Source organism: Pan troglodytes, chromosome 16 (genome assembly GCF_028858775.2).
Source record: "Pan troglodytes isolate AG18354 chromosome 16, NHGRI_mPanTro3-v2.0_pri, whole genome shotgun sequence".
NCBI lineage: Eukaryota > Metazoa > Chordata > Mammalia > Primates > Hominidae > Pan > Pan troglodytes.
Window position 1 is genome coordinate 68,299,059 of NC_072414.2, and position 19,565 is coordinate 68,318,623.

The 19,565-nt window shown below is 42.0% G+C and overlaps 1 protein-coding gene across 24 annotated transcripts in view; it reads right to left on the reverse strand.

The window, feature by feature from the left end:
* SCAPER (S-phase cyclin A associated protein in the ER) overlaps window positions 1–19,565 on the reverse strand; it is a 567,113-nt gene that overhangs the window by 15,826 nt on the left and 531,722 nt on the right. For 21 of the 24 annotated variants that reach the window (XM_523229.8, XM_009429613.4, XM_063795293.1 and 18 more), the window contains 2 exons: window positions 17,290–17,527; window positions 12,062–12,211 (listed from right to left, as the gene is read on the reverse strand). In XM_523229.8, coding sequence (XP_523229.2) covers window positions 12,062–12,211; window positions 17,290–17,527 — 388 coding nt within the window. Of the gene's footprint in view, window positions 1–8,312; window positions 8,451–9,289; window positions 9,964–12,061; window positions 12,212–17,289; window positions 17,528–19,565 lie in introns of those variants that run through there. The other 3 variants (XM_063795286.1, XM_063795287.1, XM_016927248.4) reach the window with 3 other exon arrangements.

A 19,565-nucleotide genomic window follows, 5' to 3' on the forward strand; every position in this document is an offset into this window, starting at 1 on the left:
TGGCTTTATTTTAATACAACAGGAGAAAAGTTTAAAGAGTCTGTGCATATACATGATCAAGTCAAAATCAGAGCAGAGAAACACAAAGAGTCCTTTGGCTAGCACCGTAAACAAATTCCTGTCCTCCCAGATCTGCTTCTTCCATTAGATGATTTCCAAACTGAGATTAAGTACAGCAGCCTTGGCAGACCATGTGGGAAGTAGGCCCTTTAAGCACTAGCCTTCTTCCCGGTGGTCCCAGGGATCCACTGCTCTCTAGCACTAGCAAAGTGTCAAGGACGAGGAGGGATGAGAGAGAAGGAAGAAGGAAAAGAGGAAAGAAAGTAGCCAGGATCACCAGAAGAAGCTAAAAAGCCAGTAGTTGGGGGCTTGCCTTTTATAGGCTTTGGAAACCAGGTGATCCTAGAGAAACAAGGGCTCTTCTCATGTAGTGAGGGGTGAATGGCTGTTTTGCTGTGCCCCTCCAGGGAAACTGAGTGAGATGGCCCCTGACCAGCTGCTGTCTGCTTCCTATGGGAAAAGGCTGTGTGCTTGGTACCAGTAGCAGAGGAATGCAAAAAAGGCTTTTCCCCTCCTCAAACATCATTCTATTCCTGCAGGGGAGAATAATGCTTCAGAACCAGGGACGCTTGTTTACAGCCCTGGGGCTTCAGTGTGGAAGTCTGATGCCCACCTACCATTCTCCATATCCGGGACTTTGGGACATAGTCTGAGCGTGTCATTCTCCTGCTTGTAACACTTAGGGGCTCCTCATCTCTGAGGGGATCAATCCTCAAGTTCTTGGGTCCCTCCTGACCTGGACCCTGCCTGCCTCTTTAGTCTTAGCTCTTGTTTCTCCTACATCCTGAGCTCCAGTTAGAATAAACAGCTTGCAGTCCCCTGAACCTGCCAGGCCATTTTACATCTCAAACCTCTGGCACAGATCCAGGTTTGTTAATTATTTCCCCCAGCCCCGAGAATGTCAGCAACTTGAGGGCAGGGACTTTGTCTGTTTTGCTTCCCACTGTATCCTGGATGTCTGGAACAGTGCCTGGCACACTGCAGGCACTCAATAAATGTCTGCTAAAGGAAGGAATGAGTCTTAGCACTGAAGGCACTGCCCCTGGCTGTGGATGTCACAAGGACAAGGATTGGGTTGTATTCATTTCTGCATCTCCTAGCACATGGTTTGACACAGCGTGGGCATTTTGTAAAAGTTGATTAATGAGAGAAGGAATGAGTGATGAATGTTCATAGGGACGAAAAGCTAACAATACTGGCATTTCTCCAAGAATGAGTTACCTTCCAGTCTTCTGTGTTAGGGCCTCTTTTTCCTTCTTTCATGTTGTCTATTCTGTGAGAAAAGTTACTTTTTAAATGAAGCATATTTTAAATTCTGTTCAAACACAGCACAAGAAAATTGGGCTAGATTTTCTCAAAGACTTGGCTAAGCTAAAAGTCATGGGCTCTACAGCTAATCAGGGACGATGGCAGCAAGTGCTGCTTCCATTTTAATTTACATTTGAGAAAGAACCCTATCTATAGAACACTGACCTTGTAAATTATACAGACTCACCGTATCATCGTAAATTTGAGAAACTACTTTATTTTGGATTTTTTTTGAATATTTGCATTATCTGTGTCTCTTTTACCATTGACGCTGGGGATGGGAGGAAGGCTGGTCACAGAAAGCCCTGGATAATATATCAGGAGGCCTGGTTCCAGTGACCTGGAGTAAGTCCTTCTCCTCTCTGGAAATGAGGGGAGTTTGAATAGATGATCTCTGAAGGCCTGTGAACCTGCAGACATAATATAATCCTGTGCTATGGCAATCATGCACTTATGCATCCTATGCTGCCCATACCTGCATAGGTACGACATTTAAACATGGTAAAAAGAGAAGGCGCTTATACTATTTTTTTCTTACAAAGGAAAAAAGTCATCACATAAAATATGCCACCCCCAAATTCTCAATGAGTACCTATTCTGATTTTCTAATCTAGCTTATTTAAGAAAAGAGAACTGATTACTTACACACTTACACACACACACACACACACACACACTACTGGAAAGATTATGTCCATTATAGACTAACGGGATATGTGCATGGAGGCACAGGGAGGTGGGCAGATGAATGGACAGCATTTAATAATGCCTTAAAATTCAAAGGTTCTAAGTAGGGTTTGGACCTTTCCTGTGAGAACTGAGGACAAACTTTCCTTACTATGGAGCTTTTGGGTGTTATGAGAACAGGAGGGTTAATAAATGCAGTGCATGGGCTGATAGGTTTTCTGGTCATAACCTAATAGCTGCCAGACAGCATGGATACATTCCACGGAACATTTATGGGCTCTCCAGCACTAGTCTATGACAATTTTATTTAATCATAAAAATATAATAGTCATCAAATCTTTTTGGAGTTTCCAGTTTACTGCTTTCTCAAGTGAAATAAATGGTCTCTCGGATTTCTTCTGCTTTCATCTCTCTGCTCTAAGTATAGTAGGATAAGGTTCCAATTAAGGCCCATTAAATGTTCACATTGATTCATTGAGCCATTCTCCAGTTTCTTTTCCTAACACAATCTCAATGCACCTCTGAGTTGTCTCTGTGGTGTGTTTTGTTTAGCAGTTGCCCATACATAAAATAATTATTTGGGTGTGAGTTCTCCTTCCCTCCCACTTCTATAGCCCAAGGTGGTGAGTGGAGATTCTCCTTCACTGCCTTCCAGACAAGAATAGGTTTATCACCTGTCAGGTGTGTCCAGGTGAACCAGGCATGCCCCTTTGGGAAGGGATGCTGGCAGCTGACCAGAACCAGACTGATACTCCAAAGTCCCCTTGGCAGCTGTGTCAAAACAGTGTTTTGAGTGGCAGCCCTGAGACTCTGAGGTGGGAGGATCCTCTGTACTTCTACATGTTTTGGTCCACAGAGGAACCCTGTAGGCAGACGCTTCTCACAGGTTCTCCACAGATGGGGAACCATGTTCTGACAGCTGGTCTGGCCGTGACTTCCCAATTCATCTTATAATTATCTATTCTTCCTCTATCAGAGCTGAAAGGCTTCTTCAGAGCACCCAGGCTAACTCTTTATACAGACAGGAAACTAAAGCTCAGAGAAGGGCAGTGACTTACCCAGGGTCAAACAGCTGTAAAGCTGTAAAAGGATCCAGCAGTCCTGACTGCTGTACCAATATTTGTTCCATTGTGATGGGCTTTCTGTAACTGATGAGGGTCTTATATAAAATCTCCTATCTCAGGAGAGGTGTTCCCTGTGATTACAGCCTAAGCCTTTATACAGTCTTATCTCAGAGTGATTTTTATTACAAACACCCCCTCCATGGCTGAAGACCAAGGCAAGTCCAGAAAAATTGGTCATGAATTAAACTTTGATAAAAGATTCCTTCTGGCCTCATTTTCTTGTGTTGATTTGATACCCCAATAGAAGATTTTCAAGTGAGCAAAGGATAACTGAGGTTCGTGCACACTCCTGACCTGGCAGCAGCCCCTCAGGCTGGCTGCTGCCTACCTCAGTTGACGTCCTGGCAACACAGCCACTCAGGCAAGCCAGGAGTTCCTTCTGACCTCTCAGAGGTTTGTGGAGTAAAAAATGTATCTAGTGTGAGCATGCGGCACTTTGAACTACCCTTGTGTGGAAAAATTCACTAAAACAATGAAGAAAATAAAAGGTATCTTTTATTTGGATTCTGTGAAGTTGGTAACTTTTAATGCAATTGGCCAAAATTGCTAACTGGCAAATTTCTCCGTTCTTATGTCAGCCAGTTCACTCATCAGAAGTCTCAAAATAAATATTTAGGTATAAATTATTTTTAATTAAGAATTTTTGCTCTACTTTTGGAAAAAAAAACCCACATTTTTTTCTTTGGTGCTACAATATTGAGAGTAACTTGGTTCCAAAATGGTTGCATTGCTGAAACTCAGGCTCTTCCTTAGACATGATGTATTTCTATTTTATGAAAGGAACGTATCTGTCACACAAAGAAAGGAAATACAGAAAGCTGAATGCTTGTGTGACAGCTAAAGAATAAGCTGCCAACTCTGGGAGAACAGAAAGTCCTTGAGTGCTGGAGTTTCCACTCTGAGCCCACCACCGCAGCCTCCATTCACGAACTGGGATGGGGCTAAGGGAGTTTACCAAGTGGGTGTGACCTAGGACTGACCATCTGCCTTTGAGGCAAAGAGTGAAGTAAAAATGTTTGAGCAGGAATTAAGCCAACTCTAAAAGTTCTAAATGCTGGAATGGGATTCTGGAAAACTGCCATTCTTAACACACAATGACTCTAGGAAACCACTCCTTATTTCTGTGTGCGGGGAAACACCCGAGGTGAGTACAACAGATTCATTTTCGGAATTTGTAGTCAAATTAACGTTTGGCGTTTCTCACTAAGTCACTGAGTTACAAAAGAGCTGGAAAATGCATGGCATGCAGCTCAGGCAGAACCAAGTTTCACGAGCTTCGCTGTCCAACTTACTTGCCTGTTCTGTTCCGCCCAGAAGCTTTCAGGAGCCTTTGACAGGGCGTGGTGCAGAGCAGACAGTTACATGATCAGCATGGACTTCACTAGAGAGAGCTCAGTGGGGGCAAAGGGGTTAAGGGGATCCTTCCTTTCAGGGATCACAAGAAACTCCAACTCTGATAGCTGCAATCTATGGGGCCTTTCCAAATGAAAAAGCCAGTTGCTAAACAAAATGAGTATGCAAAGGTGCATATTCCCAATATAGTAATATGCAGGCAGTCAAATCATCAGTCATTTGAGTTAATTTAATTATCAGACCACATTTAATTATCTAATACAAAATGTAAATAAAGTGAGGGGTTGACAGCACATACTAATTATGTTCATTATAATAATTAAATGGGAAGGAATTTAGAAAGAGTCAAGAAAATGCCATAAAATACAGGGAATCTTTTGATTAAAACAACATTTTAATTAGAAACTGCAACCCTATAGGAAACAGAAGATTCATTCCATCAAGGATGGGACGTCACTTTTATTATCCAGGTTTCTCTTCTCAAGTCATCCTTGGTATCAAGGGGCTCAGTCTTTCCAGTTAATAGACTAAATGGTGGCAAATAAAAAGTGCCAATCCTTTATGCAAAGCAGTTACCTAATCAAACAGTAGGCTGCAGCAGGCTTTCAGGATGCCCTGTCTTATAAAGACACAAGCTGCTTTCCCAGTAGGAAATCTATGATGCCCTGTGGACAAATTGGTTCTGTAAATTAACATGACTTCTGACTAATGATAAGGAAATATTAAATGAATTGAGCATCTAATTTCTCCTGTGAATTTCCTCTGATTTACAGAAAGTGGCAACAGGCGAAACAGATTCACTTTCTTAAGTATAGAAGTGAGGTGGAAACTCACTGAACTGCCAGTGGTGAGGCTGGGCTCTGCCAATTCTCGCTTGACAATTCCTTTTCCTTCTCTGAGCCTCAGTTCCTCCACCTACAATATGAGGGAGATGGACTAGATATCTCCCAGAGCCCTTCTAGGATGAAGGTGCCATGAATCTATGACTGAAGAAGCTAAGGCCAGTGCTGAAAACTAAACTTACCACATCCTCTTAGCAAATGCTCGCTTAGCAAATTACTGGATTTCGTGGGGGCAGTAGAAAGGGAATTTAATAGAACTAGTTTTAAAAGTGAAATCAAACTAACAATTAACTTTTCAGTTATAGAAAACTTCCCAACTCTATTGGGATATGAGCAGTTATCACCTCAGCAAGCTGTGGCTATTCCTATACCCTGCCCTTGCCCCGCAGCCTGACTGGCATGGAGTACAGCCATGAGCTGGGGAGCACAGCCTTTAGTGCATGTAAATCAACTGTGGCTGAAGATGGCATCACAGAGCAAGGTACGTGACATCTCACCTGTAAGAAGTCTGCTTATAAGTGTCTGTCATTGGGCTCCCTCTACTAATAGTGAGGAGCCAAAGTATACTGAGTTTTTAATGATAAGTTGCCACACAGTGGGCAGGCAGCTCATTAAGCTGTCTGCTGCAGGCGGAATCTGGAGTAGGGTAAGGAAGGTATGGAAAACCACAAAATAGCTTGGAGTCCCCATGAGATCAAAATGCTGCTCTGTGGTTCTAGTTTCAGCCTTTAAAATGTCACAGACTCATGGAACTCACAGGGGAGGTCATCTAGTATAATCCACTTCTTTTTTGTTTACTTCATTGTGTAAAATATGTGTAACATATAATTTACCATTTCAATTTTTTTTTTTTTTTTTTTAAAGACAGAGTCTTCCTCTGTCGCCCAGGCTGGAGTGCAGTGGCATGATCTCGGCTCACTGCAACCTCTGCCCCCCGGGTTCAAGCGATTCTGCTGCCTCAGCCTCCCAAGTAGCTGGGACTACAGGCATGCACTACAGCACCTGACTGATTTTTGTATTTTTAGTAGAGATGGGGTTTTGCCATGTTGGCCAGGCTGATCTCAAACTCCTGACCTCAAGTGATCTGCCTGCCTCGGCCGCCCAAAGTGCTGGGATTATAGACTTGGGCCACCACGCCTGGCCCCATTTCAACTATTTTTAACTCCACAATTACAATATTGTGCAACTGTCACTGCTATCCACTTCTAGAACCAATTTGCTTCTTTGTAGAGTCAGTGATGTTCAAACCTCAAGAGGGGAAAGAATTTATCTATGATCACACAGCTAATGGCAGAGCTGGGGCTAGAACCCAGGCTTTCTATCTGCTAAATTGTGGACCATTTCTACTCATAAAACATGTTCATTTACACTTTCCAAGATCTTTATGAGTCTCCCTGAATAAGGCACACAGATAGGCCCTGGAAGCTTTCCAGTCAGCATCTAAGGGAAAGAATGGCAGTTTCTCAAATGTACTGTCTTGGTGAACCCGCATCATCTTCTACACCCCCCACCGCTAGCCAAGGTGCACTTCAGTGATCGCTAGCAGATGGTACCTGTTACATGCCTGGCTTTCTTAAGCAACGTAAGATGAAATGAAAAGTACACTGAGTTGGGCTTTGCAAAACCTGGATGCTAGCCCTGATCTTTCATAGAGAAATGATTCTCTGTGTCATTTCAGGGAGCTTACTTTATCTTTTAGAAGCCCAATTGCTCATCTGTCTGTGAGGTAAGAATAATTCCTGTACTTACAGCCTCACTAAAGTGCTACTGAGGTTCAAGAGACAAGAGATGGCAAGAATAGTATAAAGAACTCTACAAATATAAGGTATTTCTACCTTATAATATTTCTCTCTCTCTTTTTTTTTTTTTGTTGTTGAAACGGAGTCTTGCTCTGTCACCCAGGCTGGAGTGCAGTGGCGTGATCTCGGCTCACCGCAACCTCTGCCTCCCAGGTTCATGCAGTCCTCCTGCCTCAGCCTTCCCAGTTGCTGGGATTATAGGCGTGTGCCACCACGCTCGGCTAATTTTTGTATTTGTAGTAGAGACGGGGTTTCACCATGTTGGCCAGGCTGGTCTCGAGCTCCTGACCCCGTGATCTGCCCACCCCGGCCTCTCAAAGTGCTGGGATTACAGGCGTGAGCCACCATGCCTGGCTTATAATATTTCTAATATACGGCCGGGTGTGGTGGCTCATGCCTGTAATTCCAGCACTTTGGGAGGCCGAGGTGGGTGGATCACCTGAGGTCAGGAGTTCGAGACCAGCCTGACCAACATGGAGAAACCCCGTCTCTACTAAAAATACAAAATTAGCCGGGCGTGGTGGCGCATGCCTGTGATCCCAGCTACTCAGGAGGCTGAGGCAGGAGAATCGCTTGAACCCAGGAGGCGGAGGTTGTGGTGAGCCGACATGGTGCCATTGCACTCCAGCCTGGGCAACAAGAGCGAAACTCTGTCTCAAAAAATAAATAAATAAATATTATGCTTAGAAATATCATCTCCATAATGTGCAGTGTCTCAGCTTCTTAGAATTACTATCTTTTCTATCAGCTTCTTACTTCTCTACTTTTTTTTTTAAATCTTGTTCTTTCTTCTCATAGATTGTTGCATTTCAGCCAACTGCCCCAGATGTAAACTGACCTCTGTAATCTTCCCTCAAATCAGAAGTGGATGTCCAGTTTAGTATTCAATCCTTCTGGGAGGCAAGGTGTTGAAACACAGGGTCTGGCTTTTTTCACTTTTCTAATTTCTTCCTCAGCGTGAGCTTACCTCTCACCAAGGATCTTCAAACCTCACTGTATCCTCTTCTTCTCCAACTGACAAGTGACAGGGTCTCAGTCTGTTCCTCCTCCTTGTGTTGACCAGTGCTCTCTCCACCCATTTCATCTGCTTTTTCTCCCATCCCAGCATTCCCAGTCATCACTTTCCCACCATGTCCAAGTCAGGTCTTACATGCCATCTCCAAATATGAGTCACCCATCCCTGATGCCCCTTAACTCGGAGCCCAGAGATGCCAAAATTGTGTGTTTTATCTAAAGGAGAGGATTAGTCTGTGATCCAGCATCAGCAGAAAAACCGTCTGAAATCCCATGAAATTCTGAGTTCAGTAAGTTTATCATAACAGAGTTGGTTTAAGCAAAAAGTTTTAAACCATCCTTAATATGAAATGCACCGAAAGCGCTGAACTTTGTCCTGCAGAACTGCACACAGCAAAATATTATCACATATACAAATTACTCACCTCTTTCAAAGGCAGTAGGCAGTGTCAATATATGATAAACAATTTAAGTATAAAACAAGACATTTTTAGGTAAACCATGAATGTCCATACAAGATAAAGCCATACAGCCATTAAAAATACTTAACAAAGATTCTGATATAATGTTAAGTGCATAAAACAGGACGCGAGCATTTGTACAGCATGACCTCAGCCGTATAAAATTAGTCATAGAAAAGAGGCTGGAGGGGAATCTGCCAAAATGTTAACAGTGGCTATCTCAGATAGTGAGATCAGGAATAAATGTGATTCCATTTTTTTCTTTATACTTGCCCTGTCTTTTTCTTTCTTTCTTTCTTTCTTTCTTTTTTTTTTGAGACAGAGTCTCGCTCTGTCTCCCAGGCTGGAGTACAGTGGCACGATCTTGGCTCACTGCAACCTCCGCCTCCCACGTTCAAGCAATTCTCCTGTTTCAGCCTCCCGAGTAGCTGGGATTTCAGGCGCTTGCCATCATGCCCAGCTAATTTTTGTATTTTTAGTAGAGACAGGGTTTCATAATGTTGGCCAGGCTGGTCTCGAACTCCTGACCTCAGGTGATCCACTCGTCTCGGCCTCCCTAAGTGCTGGGATTACGGGCGTGAGCTACTGCGCTGGCTGCCCTTTTTCACAATAACTAAAATCAGAAAATAAAATCAACTTTTAAGAGAAAATAAAAAGCAATTTAATAGGTTGAATGGATGCACATGAAGCAAAAAAAAATCTACACGGATGATTTCCCTCAACTTTCCTTCCCCTGAGCAGTTTGTAAGAGATCTGTGAACCTACTAGGCCTGGTCCACAGAGAGGACAGAGCATCCCCATCAGGGAGTGTTTGAAAGGGAAGGACACTGTCTGTGCTGTAGAGGTAGGAGGGGAGAAAAAGCTGCCATCTACTCCCCTGGCAACAGGGTCTGTAAAAGGGGAACTTTTCTGTGTATAATATTCTGGTAAGGATCCAAACTGTCTATATTTTAGCCATGGGAATCTTTCTAGAACAGACTGCTTATTCCTGCAGTGCGGTTCAGGGAATGCACTGAACATACACTTTGCCTCCATGCTTACCTGAGGTATCAGAGGCATCAACAATCATCTAGGAAATACAGAGCAGGGCTTAGTGTCCCTCTGAACCCAGATGGCTGTGACTTCCGAGTTCTTGGGCCTGCCTTATTTTTTTTTTGTCTTTTTTCTCCTTCTCAGGAAAGCAATTTCAGCTCTCGTTGTACAGCTTCTCACCTTGTACTTGGCTCTGCCACCACAACCATCTCTTTTATTCCTGCCCAGATCTAGTTTGCTGTAGGCTAGATAAACCTTGCAAACACACTTGTTAGAGATTTGCCTACAATAAAAATTAGAAAGTTTAATCAGAAAAATTAGAAAGGCTGGGCGCAGTGGCTCACACCTGTAATCCCAGTACTTTGGGAGGCCAAGGTAGGTGGATTACAAGGTCAGGAGTTTGAGACCAGCCTGGCCAAGATGGTGAAACACTGTCTCTACTAAAAATAAAAAAAATTAGCTGGGCACGGTGGTGGGTGCCTATAATCCCAGCTACTCAGGAGGCTGAGACAGGACAATCACTTGAACACGGAGGCAGAGGTTGCAGTGAGCCAAGATCACGCCACTGCACTCTAGCCTGGGTGACAGAGCAAGACACTGTCTCAAAAAAACACAAAAGTTTAGAGTAAGAGTTAAGGGGTTGTTCAGAGGCTTTTTTTAATCTTAGCTACAATCTATACAATTAAGGTTGGCTGAGTAGGGGGCTTTTTTTTTTTTTTAGACAGAGGTTTGCTCGTTTCCCAGGCTGGAGAGCAATGGCGCGATCTCGGCTCATCGCAACCTCTGCCTCCTGGTTCAAGCGATTCTCCTGCCTCAGCCTCCCGAGTAGCTGGGATTACAGGCATGCGCCGCCATGCCCGGTTAATTTTGTATTTTTAGTAGAGACGGGGTTTCTTCATGTTGGTGAGTATGTGGCTGGTCTTGAACTCCTGACCTCAGGTGATCCACCTGCCTCGGCTTCCCAAAGTGCAGGGATTATAGGCGTGAACCACTGCGCCCGGCCAAGTAGGGGGCTTTAGATAAATGAGGTTGTCAGGAATTACTATTTGATATGCTAGTTATGCCATAATCCCAGTTTCAAAGATAAAGAGAAATAAGGTACTTTATTATTAGTAAAAAATCTGTAACAGATTTTCCAGCATCTTAAAAAAGCAGAAAGCAAGCCAGGTGTGGTGGCTCACACCTGTAATCCCAGCATTTTGGGAGGCCAAGACAGGAGGATTGCTTGAGCCCAGGAGTTCAAGACCAGCCTAGGCAATGTGGCAAAGCCCCATCTCTGCAAAAATTAGCTGGGTGTGATGGTACCCGCCGGCAGACCCAGCTACTCAGGAGGCTGAGATGGGAGGATCGCTTGAGCCCAGGGGGTCAAGGCTGCAGTGAGCCATGATCATGCCACTGCACTCCATCCTGAATGACAGAGCAAGAACTTGTCAAAAAAAAAAAAAAAAAAAAAAGCAGAAACCTATTTACAAATGAAATCTATGAAATCTTTTTTTTTTTTTTAATCTATGAAATCTTGCTCAGAAACCAAATAATTAAAGCAGTTTAAAGCAAAACTACTCTGAGTGACCTAAGCGGGAGAGTCCTACCCTCTCAGCCTCTCACCAACACCAAAGGAAGGCTCTAAGCACCTAGGCAGAAGCCAGGAGCCAAGAACAGTTTCATAGAGCACCAGACTCTAATACTATATGAAAAGTGACCCAACTTGGAAGATGTAAACTACCTTATCAAAACAAAAACCCTGATAGCTAGAGCAGCAGACTCCATGTGGTAAGGAAGTAGATAGTAAACAATCTACATGGTAAGAGAGTACATGCTTCTCTGTGGCTTAAGAATATTTTATTAAAAATATTTTATTTTTATAGCTCTAAGAGGAGGCCCTAGGGCTAATCTAGTTCTTATCAAATCTATTTGAAGAGGGCCAGGTGTGATGGCTTATGCCTGTAATCTCAGCACTTTGGGAGGCCAAGGCAGGCAGATCACCTGAGGGTCAGGAGTTCAAGACCAGCCTGGCCAACATGGCAAAACCCTATCTCTACTAAAAATACAAAAAATTAGCCAGGTGTGGTGGCGGTTGCCTGTAATCCCAGCTACTTGGGAGGCTGAGGCATGAGAATCGCTTGAACCTGGGAGGCAGAGGTTGCAGTGAGCCGAGATTGCACCACTGCATTCCAGCCTGGGTGATAGAGCGAGCCTCTGTCTCCAAAAGAAAAAAAAATCTATTTGAAGAGAAGGAGCTAGAGGCATATTCCTGCAGTCTGGTTAAAGGGCTTTACAGAGGACATTTGGGTTCCAGCCCGCTAGCCTGCCTTTTCTCATTCCAATACCTCACACTCTCAGCACTGGGGGAGCAGTCTAAGGAACTTTCCAGGGCCTCTTACCTGGTTATCTGGGTGGTTGACAGTGAAGTAGCCCACACAGACGATGACCTCATGAAGGAGGCTTTCACAGGAGACTTGGCTGCAGTGGCCCAGCAGGGAGCTGGCCATGTGCCGGAATGCAAGGGACAAGCCCTCTGCCCCTACAATAGACTGACAAAGACAAGGAGCAGTTAGAAGCCCTCAGCCCAGGGAGAGCCAGGGCTGCAAATCACAAAGCAAGACTGGCCCTGTGCACTTTCTGCCAGGGCCACGGTGGTGGAAAAACATGACATTTCTACAGTACTATGCTTAACGTTTTAGTTTAGGGGTTCTTGTTCTAATAAATGTCCCATAATAAATGCAATGTTTAACCTGAAAAGGGACAGTAGTAGACCAAATGCCTGTACCACGTGGATCAAGACATTATCTACCTAAAGCACAGTTATTTATTCTATTTTTAATAACTTAATTTTTCTCATATACAAATATTCTTGCTGTAGAAAATCTGGAAAAGTATAAAGAACCTAAAATTCACCTGTAAATCTACCATTTAGCTAAATTCCAACACTTTTTTTTCTGAAGGAGAAAATATTTTCTTGTACACAGAGTTAAACATATATTTCTAATTATGTTTAAACAAAAAATATAAATAACAACTAGTTATTATTCAAATAAGTAGCTCTATAAACTAAAGGCTCCCAAAAGAATGTAAAAAAAACAAAACAAAAAATTCTCCCTAAAACCATGAAATCCCTCAGCTATGGGACTTCTGGGATCCTTTCTCCAGACAGGCAAAGGGCTGTCGGCGGTGGGCGACTCAAGAAGAGAGTCTGAGTCTGTCTGTGCAGCCTGCAGCTTCTATTTAATAAACATGTCAAACAAACAGAGCGACAGGAGGGCAAAGGGGAGAGGCGAAGCCCACAGAATATACTCGCAGCCCACACTGGAATGAAGCACCACTGCTGGCCTGTGGGAAAAGGCAGAGTTTTAAACTCATCTCTTGATTTGAGGTCTTAGTGGGCTTGAACCAGGTTGGATACGTTGCAGCTTGGAAGTTTCAATGAATTCACTTCACTTAACAGTGGGTGAAACAGAGCCATTTTAGTGAGCATTCCTGAAACAAAATTACTGCTAAATTTTAAGAGTGCCTTTTGTCTGTTTCACAGCCCCAAAACAAAAAAATGTTTTTCAAGCCCCAAAGAGACTTCAGAAGGACTTTGCTCCTTTAAATCAAGTAGTGACACCTTCTCAGCTCAGCCTTTATTTAATTAGTCACGTCCAGCATGCTGTGACCCAGTGCCCTCTGTTTAACCTTCACTGATAAGAACAGGTCAAGGGGCATATAAGTTTGAATATAAAAATTAAACCAATTTTCAAGGAAACTATATTTCCTTTTTAGCCAGAATTAATTGCCAAGTCAGTACATTGATTTGTTTCCTGAGACCACCTTCAATTGTAAAAACTGTCAAATTGAATGCAATATACAATATCCCCAGTCTCAAGGCCACCCATGCCAATATGAATTCAGAGTGAAATCAGACTCTTTGCTGAAGAGGGAAAAATATTTTGACAGCCTTATTGGTATACAATGAAATGGAACCAGCTAGGAAAATACTCTAATGGATAACCTTTTGTACTATTACATGATGGGTTCTCACACAAAATAAGCATACAGGTTTGTGGCTTTGAAGAAGGGTGAAGGAGCACTGGGAATGCTGCATTCAGTTTCCAACCTTCTGACTCAGCATGTCTGTTTAGGTAAATTCTTCTTTTCAGAAACTCAGTCAGTTCACATTTTCTGGGGGCCTACTATGTGCTAGTGAGCACAGCACTTTTATGCAATCATATTTAATCCTCAAATAGTCTTGTGAGGTAGGTGTTCTTAATCTTTATTTTACAGATGAGGAAATGGAGTCTTAAGTGTTTAAATGACTTGTCTAAGGTCATACAATTTGAAGAGGTAATGTGATGGCTCAAAGTCAGGTCATTCTGACTCCAGATTCAGGGGTCTAATGAGGATGCCTCCCTGTAACAGCTCTGTATTCTTGTGATGCATTCGAACCCAAATCATCAACATGTCTTATATCATCTTGTCTAACTCTGCAGCAGGTCAGACAATTTATCTCACTTCAGTTTTTTTCTTCAATTCCTTTGAGCCTCCCAGGCAATTCATAAACTGTCTCTCAGATTTTTCTGAGGTCAGATCATGCTGAGATGTACACCTTCCTTCTTTCCACTTAAAATCTCTTTTCCTGTCCTTTACATACATAGATCCTAAAATCTCACTTTTGACATGTAAGTTGTTTTGATGAACTAGAATATGAGTTTCTCTGACCATAACTATCACAAAAATAGTAGTTTTCTGGAAAACTCATCCGTTGCTATACAGTACAAATACTATGTATTTAATTTACTTAAGCATTATATTCTTGATCACGTCCATCTACATAAATGGTGTCTATGTAGACAGATGTGTTGCTTTAGCTGGTGAAGCCTGTGTTTCCCTTCCCTTGAATATGGAAGGCTTATGACTGATTCAACCAATAAAGTATGGTTGATAGGTAAGTATATGACTTCTGAGGCTAAGTCATAAAAAGTCCTGTAGCTTTTGTTGGTTTCTCTTGGAACTCTTGCTTTCTGGAAGCTTCCTCTTAGGACACTCCCACTCAGAATCGAGACACCATAGTGTTTTAAAAAGCCCAAGTCACATGGAGAAGCAGTAGTAGATGCTCTGGCCACCAGTCCTAGGTGAATCTTGTCTTTGAGTCATCCCAGACATCAAACATGACAGTAAAGAGCCTCCAGATGACTTTAGCTCCTAGCTGTAGCCATGACATCATGGAGCAGAGACAAACCATTTCCACTGTGATAAGCCCCATCTGAATTCTGAACTCCTAGAATCTGTGATCAGAAATAATTGTTGCCCCCACTAAGCTCATCTGTTTGTTTTTAAATGCATAAAAGTAATTAAGAAAAAATATGTAGTCATTGCTATATTAAAGGCCCCGATGCTAGAAATTCTGGGCATTTAGGTCCCCTCACATGCTGATGAAGAGTCAGAAAGAAACATGAAGGGTAAAGGGTACCTGGAAACTACAGCTAGGAAGAGAATGAGAAAGAGTAAAGGCAAGACTGATAAAAGAAGAGAGGAGAGACAGGAGAGAGACACAAAAGAAGAAAAAACAGGAAGGAAAGAACTGAGAAGGAAATATAGAGTTGCATGAGAAGGAAGAAAAGGTACTGGAGAATTGTGAGAACCAGTCAAGAAAGGACATTCCAAATGAGAGCCAGGGCGTTTGATTTTGAGAATAATTGTTTTTTATTTATTTTTTATTTATTTTGTTATTTCATTTCTTTTTATCCCTAGAGACCTTGATTTTGAGAATAGCTGAGCCCTCTTGAACCACTCTGGTTTTATTCCTGCTGTTTTCGGCAAAAGTGGCTCAAGTAGGGGATAAGTTTCAAGATGGATATAGCAAGGATCTGGAAAGGAGAAATGTTTTTATCTTAGTTGGGCACAAAGGATTCCAGAAATAGGCTTTTGATTTTTCTTTTTGATTTTTTTTTTCCTTTTTTTTTTCTTTTTCCTTTTTTAATGAAATCACTTGACATTATCGCCCATTATTAAGCCCTTTAGGCTTAAAGGCACTAGGGAGCAGGTCTGGTGAAGTTCAGTGGTGCGCCTTTGAGAGTGAGCCTGCACAGGCCACAAGTTCACAGGAGGAGAGGGGCAGGGAGCAGGGACCTAGGGCTCCCTGATGGAGTGACTGACCGAACAGCTGACTTATCCTAGATGCTTGTTTATGATATGGAGTCCCCTGTAGCAGTATAAATGTTGGCCAAGAAGACCCGTGAAACAGGAAGCTAAGAGACAGTTTTTAGATATTTGCTATTCCATAATCTGTTAACAAAAGAAATCACTCCCTTTCGACCCAGCTGATGGGTAGACTGGTGGACTCCGTATCCTGAGCATGTAAAGTTAAGGTTCCCTGATTTCCAAACTGTTTCTAGACAGAATACGGTGGGCTTACGTCTTCATAAAGCACAGATGTTATGTTCAACCCTGAGGCAAGAACTACTGACATTTTTTGGAGCAGATATCTCTCATTTATATGTGGCTGTAACCTCCCAGAACTCTACGTATTGTGCAGTCAGTTACCACCTAAGGCTAGTTCAACTGCTCTGGAGACAGAAAAGCATTAACCCAAAGGAAGGGATTTCTGTTCTTGTGACAGATAAACTAATTCTACAAAGTTGAAAGATACTAGATCCAATGATACAACTTAGTCACAAGTTTCCTTTTTTGAACAAAATGACAGGAAGACATCAATTAAAGAACGGCACATTTGTCATCAGCTACAATATAGAAGTATTCTTCTCATCTCAGAATGGCAAAGTCCACTATTTTCATACATTTGTTTCTCTATAACCTTTCTCCCTCGGAGCAAAGCAATTCATCTAAATTATGGGTTCATCATCTGCCAAATTTGTTCCTTTTTTAATGAAATCACTTGACAGTTAATAAACTGAAAGAGAAAGTCTATTCCTTGGGGCTTGCTCTGTTCCAAAGGTTCAGTGTTTTTGAAAATTAAATTTCCTACATGAAAAAAAAAATCTGTTTCCAGGCTGACAGTCTGGTGTTATAGCATAAAGCAATTCTTCTTTCTTTAGCTATAAAAACTTAATAGCTAAAGATGCAAATCCCTGTAAAGCTAGTTATACACTTTACATTGGACACAAAATCAGCTAAACCATCCGTAGAAAGTCATATCAATCAATTTATCTAATTTTGGTTCTATTTATGTAAGAAACCATTACTTTCCTTAATATTTAAAAGTTGATGAGATGATAATGTCCTGATATAAAGAATTCCAGACAAAAGATTTATAAATAGCAGCATGGCAAAGGATGAACAAAGGCTTTGGGGTGGGAGAGTCATGGTTACTAGTCCTGGTTCACAAACATGTAACCTTGGGCAAATTACTTAACTGTCAGCTTCTCTATCTGTAAAATGGGTATAATAATACTTTGCATGGTAGCTATGAGAATAAATGAGAATGCTAGATGTTATAGATCATCTAATACAGTTCCCAGAAAATAGTAGTTTAATAAATTATAATATATATTATAATTCCATTTAATGTAGTTTATTCCTTATGCCCCAATTCAGGAGAAGAATCTGACATCCTATCTACACTAAAATACTAACTCTTGATTGGTTAACATCGATATAAACCAATACTTGGTACCTGAAAAGCAGGCAGATGAAGAGCTGCAAAGCTGTTGAAGAAACGTAAACTCTGAATGGCCACTTGGATGGTATTTTGAGTGTAATTCTCCTTGGGACTGGCAGTGCTGGGGTCCAAGATGGTGCCATGGAAGAGGACACAGTAGAGCATATGAAGAACTCCAGCCAGGTCGGTTGCCTGAAGAGCAGCTGTCAGCCCTGTGGGATCCTGGCGATTATTGTCAAATATGCTGTATGACCTGACAAAGAAACATTCAGTTCTTTGAGAAAAACTACTTAAAGGATGTTAGCAATTTGTATAGGTTAAATGAAACAAGACAAGCAGACCGTTAAAAACAAACCATCTGAGTTGTATAGTATGGTAACAAGAAACTTCAAGGAATAAATGCAGCCCTCCCCACCAACTGCACTGTGGCTTTTTCTTCTCCTGGAAGACCAGGCTGCTGCAGCAGTGTCAACTGAGCACTCTGCAGCCAGTGCTGAGGCTGCCAACCACCCTTCCCACGCTTTATAGCCTACATAGCCTCACTTTGTTTAGTATCCTGGGTCTGGGCAAAGTGGACAGAGTCTGTGAAAGCTTTTGGGACTCAGAGGCCAAAAACACTCCTAGCTTCCTTTCTGGATATATAAAGGCACTCTTCTTAGGGAAGGCAGCTATTAGGGAAAGCATGAGGCCTCAAAAACCCAGTAATATGTTGGTATACTGTGGTAGGGAGATTCTTCAGCTGCTATTGAAGCCCCTTTTCCAACATTGAGGAGTACAGGCAGGACAGGTTGTAGAAGCCACAGTCCCAAGAACAAGCAAGTACTGGATTAGGTCTGCACAAATCAGATGAAGTCAGCTTAGCTACCGTGGCAGGTAATGTTACAGAAGAGCAAGAAGAGACAATGGCAGTGGCAAATGAATTCCTAAAATCAATAGTAAAGCAGCAGGGGTATGCTAAATCTACCTCATCCTTGAACTAAGGTATTTTTTATTTTTTTTCTTTTATTTTTTTTTAATTTTTCCCTTCTTTTCACAGGTGTTAAAAAAAAAGTAGAACCACTCAATGTGAGGCTTGAACCCACTGACTCTGGGATTAAGAGTCCCATGCTCTACCAACTGAGGTAGCCAGGCAATTCTGAATTAAGTTGTATGTGAAGCATCCAGAGACCAAGAGCAGGCAGTTATAGTAAACATGGCTGCCAAGCATTCACCCTTTTAAACAGAAACTGTAAAAACATTTCTAAGGAATCACCTCTCCTTAACTCATAGCCAATATGCTTCACATAGACCTCCCTCCCTATTTACTCTGGCTCAAGGGTGCCCAGGCCTAAGGTAAGCCACACATTTCTCTGGCTGTTGAGCATCACTCAGGGATGCCACACGTCACAATCAGAGCTAATGGGATAGAGGGAGATACTTTTGCTGAGACGTTTGGGAAGAAGTCATCACTTTTTCCTCTACTGGGTTTGAATCTGAGATGTAAGGTCTGGAGTTGCTATAGCCACTTGTAACCACTGCACAAAACCTCAGGTATCTTATTGCTCTTTCTTCATGACACTCTGATTTTTCTCAGGAAGGCAAGTTATAAGTTTCTACTCAATGTCTTCCTTTAATTTGGCATGATCTACACAATACTGAGCAGGAGTGCTTTTATGTTTCTGTCATGGCATAATACCTTTCCCTACTTTTTAACACTACGAGTTAGTGTTAAAAATCTGGGTTAGTGTGTGTATAGGTGTGTGTGTGTGTGTAAATACACACACACACATACCTATACACACATATATATACATATATACACATATATATAGGTTGTCATTTGTCATTCTTTCAGCTGGAACCCAGGATGGGAGACAGTCCTTGAAGAACTATGCTTACTTCATTATCTTTCCCAGAAGCACTCAAGAGGTGTCACTAATTAAACAAGAATTGAGAGGTGCTGACTGGCAAATTTCTAGTATCTTGTCTAGTTTTCTCAATTCATAACTTAGTTTTTCCAAAGAAATCATTTTATTCATTTTACTTTGCTAGTTGCATCAAAGCAGTTTTATTCATAACCACGGTACACATTCATTTCTTGAATGTGCACTATTTCTAGTATTTCTAAGAATACAGCCAAATGATACGACATCTTCATACACCTTGTTCTCTACTCAAGAAAGAAGCTCTCTTATGAAATACTGTCATCTTATTTATATGACAGGATCTGCCAAGTACATTCATATCTTTCACCTTATCTCATTCTTACTGGGTTTTCATAGTTGGTAGAGAAGTTATTCATCCTGTCATTG